Source organism: Chelonoidis abingdonii, chromosome 19 (assembly GCF_003597395.2).
Source record: "Chelonoidis abingdonii isolate Lonesome George chromosome 19, CheloAbing_2.0, whole genome shotgun sequence".
In the NCBI taxonomy this organism is placed as follows: Eukaryota; Metazoa; Chordata; order Testudines; family Testudinidae; genus Chelonoidis; species Chelonoidis abingdonii.
Window position 1 is genome coordinate 1,589,886 of NC_133787.1, and position 12,642 is coordinate 1,602,527.

Here is a 12,642-nt window from a genome sequence, read left to right on the forward strand (position 1 = left end):
CAGTCCTTTGAGTGGCTGAAAACAAATTCTCAGTTTTTATTTTTATCTCTGATTTGAGTAGCAGATTCTCTTGTTATTCTAAGCTTTTAGTTAAGCACCTTTGGCACCAGGAACTCCTATGAGGTTTTATGAAAAGTACATTTTGATCTCATTCTGTGGTTTTAGAGTGGACAGGAGAGGAGACTCTCAGCTCTACTCCCATTCTTGTCATGATGTTGAATTAACGGCAGCTGAAACATCATAGGCTCTGCTAATGGAGCAGTGGCATTGAGTGATGCAGCAGGAAAGCAGACCTATTGCTTTGTTCTGGTTCTCTTGCATTAATAGAAAAGGTATTTTCTGAGCAAAAAGATGGCAGGAGCCAGAGTAAGGAAACTCATCTGAAATATGTTCCTTTACAAAAAAAACCACCTTCAATTCTGTGCTATGTTTAACAAATGTTAGTGAGTTATTCCCATAATGCACATGAACACTGCTTCGTTAGTTTAGAAGTAGGACTTTGGTACCATAGCACAATTCTGTTGGATTTTAGTTAGCAAGAGGGTAAGCTGTAAACTATCCTAAATTACCAGTGCTGCTGTTCTGTTTCACAGACTCAGGCTGGGGAAGGCCGGGTTTACAAGTGCCTTTTTAACCACAAGTTTGAAGAATCTATGAGTGAAAAGGTAGGTATCTATTTCAGCTGGGCAAATCCATCCAGCTAACTGACCCTCTGTCGGATTCATCCCTATCCCCGTTATTACTAAATTTACGGTAACCCACTATTAAGCTGGCCAGATAGATATGGGTCCCTTGAATAACTTTGAACAGATGCCTTTAAATTGGGACACTCGTGCTTCCAGGTGTACGCTGATGGTATGGATTGGTTACTTTTGTTTAGTTTTGGGAGTGCTATATTTGGTATATAAAGCATTAGGGATATACCACTGTAGTCCCTCTACCAAACCAGGGAAAGCAAAGCCCAGGAAATGCAGGGATCTGGCCAAGTAAAGATTTCTCTCCTGTTCTTTGGGTGACTATTCCTACTTTAAACATTGAATGGTGGTGGTGCTGTTTATCCCTGAAGTTCTAGATAAGTGGTGTTGCTTTCCTGTATAGACTAAACCAGATTATTTTGATGCATCTCTCGATAAGGCATTGCATATTAAACCTATCGCTTTGTCACCAGGCTACTCACCAAGGCTACTTCTGCCCCTGCTTTCCCTGCCCTCCTAGCTTAAGACTTCAGTGCCCTGCCTGGTTTGAGCCAGGCCCGCTAGCCTGCTGCAGACCCAGATGCAAGTCTGAACCACGTCCCCTTAACAGCTTTAGGCTTGGTTAAGAAGTGTTCCTGTCTTTAACACTCAGATGTCCAACTCCCAGTGGGGTCCAAACCTCAATAAATCCGTTTTACTTGTATAAAGCTTATACAGGATAAACTCATAAATTGTTCACTCTCTATAACACTGATAGAGAGAGATACACAGCTGTTCCCCACCCCCACCCACCCCCGGTATTAATACCTACTCTGGGTTCATTAGTAAGTAAAAAGTAATTTTATTCAGAAAGTAGGATTTAAGTGGTTCCAAGTGGTGACAGACAGAACAAAGTGAATTACCAAGCAAAATAAAATTAAAAGATGCAAATCTACGCCTAGTACAGTAATAAACTGAATACACACAAAATCTCACCCTCAGATGTTTCAATAAGCTTTTTTTACAGACTGGGCACAATCCTTTCTCCTGGTACAGCCCTTGTTCCAGCTCAGATGGTAGCTACAGGATTTCTCATGATGGCCAGTCACCTTTTTTCTGTTCCACCCACTCTCATATCTTTGGCACAAGGCGGGAATCTTTTGTCTCTCTCTGGGTCCCCCCATCCCCAGTGGAAAAGTACCAGGTTAAAGACGGATTCCAGTTCAGGTGACATGATCACATGTCACTGTAAGACTTCATTGCCCATTTGCCAGCACACACGTATACAGGAAGACTTACAAGTAAAACAGCGCCATCTACAGTCAGTTATCCTGGTTAATGGGAGCCATCAAGATTCCAAACCACCATTAATGGGCCACACTTTGCATAACTACAATAGGCTCTCAGTTATATTTCAGATTTCTTGTTTCAGATACAAGAGTGGTACATTTATACAAACAGGATGATGACACTGAGTAGATTATAAGCTTTGTAATGGTACCTTACAAGAGATCTTTTGCGTGAAACATATTCCAGTTACATTATATTCACACTCGTTAGCATATTTCGATAAAATCATGTAGAGTGTAACGTCACAGATGCACTGTCTATTGTAACTGCAGTTTTCCCATTAAACTCTATATAGAAATTTAGAATTAATCTCACAGATGTGCCAGACTGGAGTTCAAAACCTTTTCTGTCTGTACCTGTATTTGCACCTTGTTTAATGGCACATGAACATAAATGCAAGCAATACAGGAGTAATTCAGTCTGGATGCTGTGCAGTGTGCTGCCATCGAGTAGCATCCTTGGGACGCTCAATCCAGAATAGTGTAGAAAAGGAGCGTCATGAGGGGTGAATGTGGGTTGTGGGGGAAGGGAGGAGAAAGGATCTTTATCATCCATACTAGAGGTTCTTACTTATAGCTTTAGTGGCATACATGTTTGAGAGAGAGGAACCCCTTCGACTCCCAAAACAGCATCATAACGATTGGGGTTAAAGAGAATTTAAATATTTGTTGTCTGAAGGGATGGAGATGAGAGGTATCTGGGCAGACCTGCTTTGGGGCTCACTGGAGTGAATGAGCCTGTGATGAGATACCTGGAGGCAATGTACTATTGCATTTTCTTCAGATGTTTTAACTGTCTAACAGTTCAGTAAAAATGAGTTGAAATCAAAACTGTAGGAGTAGCGCCTGCTTTTAAGAATGGCCCCAGCTAAGCGTCATTTCTCACAAGTGGCTGCCGTTTTTTCCTAAGTATGAGAAAGAGAAGCATTTTCATACCCTCCCAGCATGTGCATATATCCAAAGCAGCAGTGAACTTTTACAAGCTTCAGAGCTGACAGCCTGCACTCTCCCAGGCCAGAGAGCTGGTTCTAAGAGTACCTGGTGTGTTTGAGTGAGAACAGACTGTGGTGGCCTGCAGCTTGCCCCTGTGTGCTCCCTTTTGGTCAGCTGTGGTGCTGCAATGGAGACCTGCTCACTTCTCTTCACCTGGCCTATAAACAAATGCAGGCAGACTCTTTTAAATCAAAGAGCACCCCTTTTCCAAAGGTCTCCTTATTAACTAGAGCCATAAATATAAGCAGGAGACTCTCTTCTTTCTTGAGTCTGTCTTTGGAAACCACCTGGGTTCCTCCTTTCATGGCTTCCTTAAGCAGGAATCCCAGCTTTCCTCTCGAGAGCTGGGTTCTGTTAGTCAGATTTCCTTGTCCTTCCTAAGCAGGAGCCCTTAGTTCTCTTCTCTGGAGCTGAGGTGTTTTCAGCAGCTCTGAGGCCTTTGCCAGTCTCTGCCTTAGCTGGCCGCTGTTCCTTAATCAGGCTTCAGCCTTTCCCTGCTGGTATATCTGGGTGTCTGTCTGCTGTGAGGGAGGAGGCAGCTTGTCCCCAATTGGTTGGAGGAGAGGGGAGTCTTGCCCTGCCCTCTCTGCATGGCTCGTGGCCCCAGGCTGTTGAGAGGAAATCCTGTCATTCTGTCTAAACACCATTCATTCCTGGGACGACTATCTTTCTCTCCACGTCCCCTTAGGTCTTTGTGTTGGACCTTTCAACCCCTTAAAGGGCCATGCTATGTTAGAGTGGGCTGATCATTAGGCCCCATGACAGTATATATTTGTACTGATTGACAGCTCAGCTGTTCTAACACTTATCTTCCTCAGTGTCGTGATGCACTGACAACCCGTCAAAAGCTGATTGCTCAGGACTATAAAGTCAGTTATTCACTGGCAAAATCCTGTAAAAGTGACCTGAAGAAGTACCGCTGCAACGTGGAGAACCTTCCCCGGTCCCGGGAAGCCAGGCTTTCCTACCTGCTGATGTGTCTAGAGTCTGCAGTGCACAGAGGTGAGAGGGGTTAGAGTTGGGTAACATGATTTGCTTGCTTATTTGGAAACGTAGCTACAATAGACTCCACTTAATAGCAATCCCAACATTGACAGCTTTTGCTTAATAGCAGCATTTTGCCAGGGGCCGATCCGTCCCATTGACTATAATGTTAATGGGATTCAGATGGTGGCAACGGGCATGTTGCTTACTAAGAACTTTTTTTGGAAGAAAGCCCTGGCCACAGGCAGGTTTGCAGGGCTGCAGCCAGGGAAGGAAGCAATGGGATGACTGCAGGCAAGTTTGTGTGGCTGCAGCCAGGGAAAACCTGACTCAATGCTTCCTTCCCTGGCTATAGACCCATAAACCTGCCTTCCACTTATTGGCAATTTCCAGATAACGGCAACTTCTATTGCTGGATACCAAGAGGTTACTCATTAAGCAGAATGTTCTATTTTCAAGTTCTGGCTCGTCAGATTAAAATGGAACTGCCTGCTGATGATACTTCCATCAGTGGGGTGTCCCTCATGCAACAGTGCTTAATATAAGACTTGCATATGCCTAAGCTGTTAGAGATTTGGTGGATTGTTTTGTAGCTAGGTTTGAAATAAAATCTGGCCTGTAACTCTTAATATGTTTGCGGAAGACTATTGCTTATTTTAATTCTTGCATCATGTCAGTGATCTCAGTGTGAAGATTATCAAATGGAGAACAGTTTCCAAAGTGTGCTCAAGTGATTCCTATTATATACTTTAAAATCCTTGACAATAAAATGGCAAAGTCTACTTAAATTGTTGCTGTGGAACTGAAACCTGAAGCAGCTGTACTAAATCCTTCCCTCCACAGCTAATCTAAGTGGTTTTCCTCTTTGTTTATATAATAAACATGAAATATACATTACTTAGTATATGATATAAACCGCTGCCTTAATTTATGATCAGCTCACAACATGAAAGCCAAAGCTATTCACTTACTCTTTTGTCTGTTGTAAGTAGCCCTCTTCCTCAACTAAGTTGTTTAAGTAAATTAATTTTCTTACTATACACATGTATGTATACATCAGCAGAGCATACTGCATCCTAATGATACACAATGCTAATTAATGTTCTTGTTTAAATATAGAGAGCAAGGATGATGAGTGCTGAGGCTGCTCTGGAGCCCAAAACTGTCCCACAGGCATTGCAGAACATATGGGCCTATCAGAGGGTCTCAAAAAGCAGGGCCATGTTACGTAAACTTGACAAATCTGCTATACAACTGTGTACAAGTGGCACACAATGTTACACATTCTTAACTTGTGTCTTGGAGACATTTGTACCACTCTGCAGTAGGACTGCATGCTGTAATGCCTCTGGTGCAATGAGGGTCAAGTGCCGTGGCAACCTTTCTCAAAGTCTTCTCATTGATGGCCTTGAATGAGTAATTACATTTGGATTGTGTAAAAATTGTACTACTTACTGCCTACTGTAGTGTTTTCTTTATAGGACAGGTGTGGACTGGTTGCTTCCCTGAATTCCTCAACCCTGCAGCATCTGCTGTGGTGTGTTTAATTTCTTCTTTGCTGATGAAACATGTTATGCAATACCTAGCCCAGAGGTGCACACATTCTAGCTCAGAAGGAACATTGCTTCACACACCTACCCATATAATTTAAGCATGACTTGGAAATTGGCAAAAGTTGGAGTTGAGAGATTTCCAGTTTCAATTTTTTGAGTCAAACTGCATAAGGGAATTCCAAGAAGATTTCTAATTAGCATATCTTAAACTTTTCAAAGCTGAATTTCTGTACAACTATTGTCTACTTGCTAGAAATCCAGCATGTCATTTCTGTAATGTGCCTGAACTTCATGGCCCTCTGAATATGAGACTCTGATGTCTCCCATGAAACCTTTCTCCCCCTAAATAGCATGTTAAACCCATCATTTAGCCAGAATAATCTTTTCCAATTATGTAAAAGGCCCTTAATTTACTGCAAGTGGCTTCCATCTCTGCAGTGAAACTGATCACTTGAACTACAAGATTATCATCTATTCTCAGCACATTCAAGGCTAGAAATCCATTGAGGGCTTCTGGTTATGGTACAAAAGCTGCTCTTGAACAGTACAGGCTCAAACTGGAATGTTCCTGTAAATGTTTTCAGAATATAATAGAATATTCTATTTAAAGAACTTCCTATTCTCAGCAGTCACGTTACTATTGATTTGAAGTATTAACAGTGACTGTTAGTGTTTGTTCATTGGTTTATCGGGTGGTGGTCAGTAATTATCTATATTGCCTCAGCACTATACAGAATGCCGATATTGTCTCTACTCCTTCAGTGTGTGAAATGTTCAATTACAATATGCTTCCTTGCACTGCAGAAGGACACCACTAAGCATTAACACTAAATCACATCTACCTTCGCTTGGCCTAGGTCGGCAAGTGAGCAGTGAGTGCCAGGGTGAAATGTTGGATTACCGGCGCATGCTAATGGAAGACTTCTCGCTGAGCCCGGAAATCATTCTGAGCTGCCGAGGGGAGATTGAACACCACTGCTCAGGGCTGCATCGGAAAGGGCGTACTTTGCATTGCCTGATGAAAGTTGTACGTGGGGAGAAGGGAAACGTTGGACTGAACTGCCAGCAGGCGGTAAGGAGAGGCTTATGTCACTTCAATTCCATGTTGTGTGCTCTGTAGAAGAGCTGCTCTTACTCCAATTTCATACGTTGCTCTGAGGAGTCTAATGGATGCAGTCTAGCTGGTGGTAGGTATACACCCTGGTAGCATGAACCTTGACTTAGTATCCAGCAGCAGTTGAATAATTTTGCTTTAAAAATCCAGTTGTGATGTTGCGTTTCTTTAACTTCGCTTTAAAAATTCCAAGTGCATACTTGATCTCCAGATACTGTAGTTCTTTAAAATCATCTGGTTCTTCCCTACAGCACAATGTAGGGAAACTTCCATTTATACAAGGATATTCCCCTTTTTTGTTTGCTAGAAATATATAAGTTCTTTGCAATTTTACTTTTCACTATGCTGTTTTACTCTTTTATTTCTCCCAGTTTGAACAATGAAAATAGACTAATCGTTTTCAAGTTCTGATATGCTACAGTGCTGCAAAGTTTGAGCTGCAAGCATTTCAGAGAATGTTAACTTTTCTCCAAAAGATGAGGAAAAAATAGCAATTTTTCTTTTGTCTTTAAGTTTTTTATAAAAACTGTTTTCTAAACATAAGTTTGGCCCAGATTTGACCTGATAGTAACTCTATAAATTGAACTCACTAATTCATTAATGTCTGTTTTCAAACTTATTAGTTCTGCTTAATTTCAAGTTTGTACCTAATTTCTGTTTTAATGACTATACAGCTTGTTTGTGTGAGTTGATCCTGGAAGACTGACACTGTAGAGGGAATTGAGAGTTGATAAAATGGTGTTAGGGATTTTACTTCTAGTGAGACGTGGCAGTCTGAGTGAGCAGCGGAACTGTTACCTGCAGTATGTGGAAGTCAGTATAGCCCTCTAGAACCTTGCCTTTCAGTTCTTTAGTGACAGCAGTCAGCGAAGGAGCACCCTACCCCTGTTAGTGCAGAATCATATGCTGAGCTGTTGATGCCTGTGAGGCTGGGTTTTGGCCCCTCAGTTTGGATGTTTAGACGTTTGAGTTTACTCTTTCGGATGCATTGATGGCCTCCGCATTTTCTTCAGGGATATTGTTCTCTGCAGCTCCATTAACTCCAGTGCTGCATTGATAGCTCTAGGTGCTTTATGCAGTGCCAGCTTGGCCTTTTGTTGATGTGTTGTCTCTGGTGAATGTCCTGAGTTGCAGAGAACGCTAGGATCTCTTAACAATTGGTGATCCTTAGGGACACTGAGAGTAGAGGGTTTATAAACTTGCTAGAGGTGAAAGCCATTAGGCTCCCTCTCAAACATTTTCTCCCACAGACCAGAGGGCAAGTGTGCCTATATTGTCTGAAAAGCTGCGCCGAGGTATTACCTACGCGGACAGAGGTTAGTCACCCTACTGTGTCAGGAGGCAATCAGACTGGTATGCACCTTGCAGGGATTAAACTCTCCAGTTGATGACTTGATCAGAAAAAATTTGGATTGTCTTGCATTCGATCAAACAAATATTTGTCAGGCTGCAGTCATTCATACATTGACTAGTTTACCTGCACTGAAGCAGATGTTCTGCTTTGTAACAGAGACCCACCATGCATATCAGACCACCTTCATTCACACTGGGGAAAAGGGCTCCAATGGCCATCTCATTTCGTTCTCATCCTGAGAATGTTGAGGAATAATCAACAGAATAGTCAGGGTAACCTTAGTCACTTTGGTCTCGTCCCAGCAGAGCCAGCCTTCCAAAGTTCATCCACCTACTTACCTCTGAGTCAAGATTTATTGTCCCAGCAGAACAGCCAGGTGTTTACTTACACCTTGAGTTTCTTCATTTGACAGCACTGCTAACAAGTTTCTGTGGAAGCATGAAGGGGATGTACCCGGCCCTGAGGCCCCCTGCTGGAGACCTCATGGCCTTACCATTCCCCACCTCAGGAAAGAGCAGAAGAGGTGAGTCCTCCAGATTGCCTAGAGCAGCTCTGGAGAAGCAGCAAATCAGAAGAGGCTGCAGCGAGCAGCCAATTAGAGTCCAGCAGGCTCATATAACAGGAGCTGCTGGAGTGAGCAGATTAAGTTGCTGGCTGGAACCAGGGGGAGCAAGGAGGGTGTTCCCTGGCTGGCTGCAGACTTCAGCCCTGAGATAAGAGTGAAAGTAGTGGGGCCAGGGGGAAGTAGCCAAGGGAAACTAAGCAATTAAAGGGACAAACAGGCAGCTGCTTCTTATAGAATCACTGGGTTGGGACACAGATTAGGGGGCAGGCCTGAGTTCCCTCTGCCCCCCTCCCCTCCCCCCCAACTAACCAGCGACTAGAGAAGTGGCTTAAGCCCTGAGAAGGGAAGTAGCCCAGGAAGGAGCTGAAGACCCTGAGAGGGAGGTCAGCATTTGTGGGACTCCTGATACCATCCCGGAAGGGGATTGAACTGTAAGAGTGACTCATCTGGGGCAATAGGCGAAGGCTCCAGGAAGGAAGCCCTGGGGGCACCGCTCCAAACCAGAGCAGGGACAGTTTGAGAGAAAGCCCAGAAGGGGCTGAGAAACTGTTTGAATCAGGGTGGTGCGATAAGCCCTGCTGGACTGGTTGTGGACTGAGCCCAGAAATAGGGCTATGGACAGAGACTTTATTGAGGGCACTGTGGCAAGCCCTGTTGAACTACCCTGGAAGGGGTCTGTTTTGTTTGTGCATATACGAACTGTTTGTGACTTGGCCAGAGGGCTGCGTCACTGAAAACCCACCTGAGAAGTTTAAATGCCAGCAGGGGTCACCGTAAACAATGCAATGCAGAGGGATGGAGGTGCAGACACACCCAGCTGATGGGCTCTTTCATAAAGGGAGTGACCCTGCCACAGGAAGGATATCTTGTCTCCTTCTTATTTGAGGAGATAAAGACAGTCCTGTTTGTCTTGAAAATCTTCCACTAGGTGGTGTCATGCTACCAGACAGATGTGGTTTAAAGGAATGGCTTAAAGTTAGCAAGGTCTGGATCCTGGTTCTCATCTGGTTCTGTTCATTCTTCGATTCTAGTCTGGTGTTAAGGCTATCCCTGGTTATGACTTAGGTCACTGTTTCTGCCACTGTTTCATGCCCTTGCAAAAGGAACCATGGCATTTGTCCAGCCTCCGAAACAGTTTTTAAAGGTCTTATAAACTTTTGCTTTCCTGTGTGGGCATTGTCGGATCCTAGTGCTTCGCACTGTTACTGATCAAATTTACGGAAAGGCCTCCTGAGCCCAAGATTCTTGTGTTCTGAACAATCTCTCACTGAAGACCTTGGTCTCTGTGGCCATTTCATCAGCCAGGAGGATCTTGCATTTGCAGATACAGATAATCTACCTATATATCATATATCACTTCCTCTTTGTGGCAATTGGACCTCACCCCAAATTTCTGATAAAAATGGGTTTGACATTTCTGTGTCAGTCACCATCTGTACCTCTCCAAAAGTGTCTGAGTATACTCTGAGGAGGATTACCTGTTGTTAAGCTTGGCAGAATTCTATTTTATTTATTATTTATTTTTTTTCTAATTTTGTAAATTCATCCAACCAGGAGGATAGAAGCTTTACTGGCATATGGCAGCAGTGTGCCCTTACCTGAAATTCACAGGGCTATGGAGTTTTGGTTCCACCTTCTCAGATTACTATCATCAGTGCTACATCAAGGACAGATGCTGGTTTTGGGAGGGCAGTACCTCTTCCACTGTTTCACAGGGCTCCAGACCCCACCTCCTTATGGAGGGAACTGCTAGCTACTCTTGTGTTGTGTGTCTGTAAAGCAGGCATGGGCAAACTATGGCCATGGGCCACATCTGGTCTGCCAGAGATTTTAATCCAGGCCTCAAGCTCCCGCTGGGGAGCAGGGTCTGGGGCTTGCCCCGTTCTGGCGCTCCAGCCTAGGAGCAGGGTCAGGGGCCGCTCCGCGCAGCTCCCAGAAGCAGCGGCATGTCCTCCCTCCGGCTCCAACAAGTAGAGGCAGCCAGGGGACTCCACTCTGCATGCTGCCCCCACAGCTGCAGGGGTGGTGCCTATGGACAGGGCAGTGTGCAGCGGAGCTGCCTGGCCACACCTCCATGTAGGAGCTGGAGAGGGGCGGGGGGCATGCTGCTGCTTCCAGAAGCCACTTGAGGTAAGCACTGCCTGGAGCCTGCAATTCTACCCACCCAGCTGTTCCCCAAACCCCTGTCCCAGCCGTGATCCCCATCCTGCACTTGAAACCCCTCAGTACCACCCAGAGCACTCTCCTACACCCCAAACCCTTCATCCCCAGCCCCACTCCAGAGCCTGCACCCCCAGCCGGAGCCCTCCCCCCGCCCAAGTTAGAGCCCCCCTCGTGCACTGTGAATGCTTCATTTCTGGCCCCACCCCGGAGCTTGCACCCCCAGCCAAAGCCTCCTCCTACAACCCATGCTTCAGAGCTACAAACAAAGCTCCTGGGGGCAGAAAGGAACAGAGGCACAGCTAGAGTGGGGAAGATATCTAAAAGTTTCTTCTTCATTAGAGTGGAGGTTGTAGATCTCAAGAGATATGTGTATGTATATGCCCTCATAACAGCTAACTATGTCCTGGAAAGGGTCTGTGGCCAAATGGATGAGTATGTGACCCTTACGGCATCACTCTGGAGTCAGTACAGGCAGAACAGGAGCTGTTGTTGAGACGTGATTTCTCTTACTCTCCTCACCTTTTCTGGCCCAGCTTTTCTTTGGTCTCCTCTTCTCTTATTAACCCCATAAGCATGTCATCCCTTCACACTGACTCAACAAATATCCTAGACTTCAGAGTAACAATCCTGGAATCTTGTATTGATAACTGGCCTGAAGCCTTCTTAATGCCATGTCATTGCAGGGGAGGAGAGGCGGAAGGGCATGGGAATTCCTCTAGTATAGTGGTTTTTAATCTGTGGTCCAAGGATCCCTGGGGATCTGCAGGCTGTCTAAGATTTCCAAAGGGGTCTGCAGGTTGAAACCCACTGCTCTAATATCTTCTTCGTGACCCAATGTCAGGTTGATGCTTTCTGAGGCCGAGAAATAGAGAGGACTCTGGTATTAGTGCCACACCCTGATCGTTTGGAGGAGCTACTGTTCAGTAATTTAAAGCATTTCTCTGTGTCCCCATTGTGGTGTGTTATGAGTGGGATGTGCAGCTGATATGGCAGTGGGCTTTTATATCTGATCCTTGCCAGACTGGGTGGTAATGGGTAGTATTTTTAGTATCATCTTTGACAAAATCCAAGGAAATTTGTAGTTAGTTAGCTTATCCAGAGAGACTTTGTATTTAATATGGCTTATTGTGCCTGCCAGGCAGGGTATTTTTATTTTTTGAGTTGCCTACCTCCTTAGAAGCTGCAATCAGGATAATTAACTTCACGCCAAGAACAAGTTATTGGAAATCTTGTGTGTTCCCTGAAGGTAGCATAGTATATGGCCTCCTTTCATGATTTTGAACTTCCTGTTGGATATATAGTACCAACTTTTTATTTTCATTGGTTCTTTTGGTGTATGTTCTCTAGTTGCCCCATGATGTCAATGCTTTGATGCCTCTGTAAATGCACCTAAAGGTGCTAAAATGAAAATCTTAATACTCTTAATCCAGCTGCTGTAGGGATCTAAATGGCCACAGAAACTTTAAATGGGCGGGGGACACATGTATCGATTTTAGATGGTTAGGAGCCAAAGTATGGTTGCTTTATGAGTGAGAATTCCAGTTTTCAATTTAAATGGTTTCTCAGGAGAAATTTCAGCTTGCCTGAAGGGTGAAAATACAGTAAATATCTGCCTTCCTCCTGGCCATCCAGTTGCTGGCTGCCATTTCAGTGAGAAGTGAAATGGAGCAAAATGTCTAGGGGCATCCAAGTGACGTATACAAAATTGCTTCCCAACAGATGCAAGAAATGAGGTGTTTGCCCAAATTTCCTCTTATGCTCTTCAGTATAGAGGTCTGCTCAGGCCTAATTTTTAAGCTTGACCCAAGCCAGAAAGTCATGTCATTTTCCAGCCTTTCCCTCACAGACCTGAGTCAGCATCATTTGTGCAGCAGCAGCCGCATGTGTCCCATT

The 12,642-nt window shown here is 44.5% G+C and overlaps 1 protein-coding gene across 1 annotated transcript in view; it reads left to right on the forward strand.

Moving 5' to 3' along the window:
* GLG1 (golgi glycoprotein 1) overlaps positions 1 to 12,642 on the forward strand; it is a 206,841-nt gene that overhangs the window by 137,936 nt on the left and 56,263 nt on the right. The window contains 3 exon segments of the mRNA XM_075073751.1: positions 594 to 665; positions 3,835 to 4,018; positions 6,411 to 6,625. Of these exon segments, the coding sequence (XP_074929852.1) occupies positions 594 to 665; positions 3,835 to 4,018; positions 6,411 to 6,625 (471 nt within the window).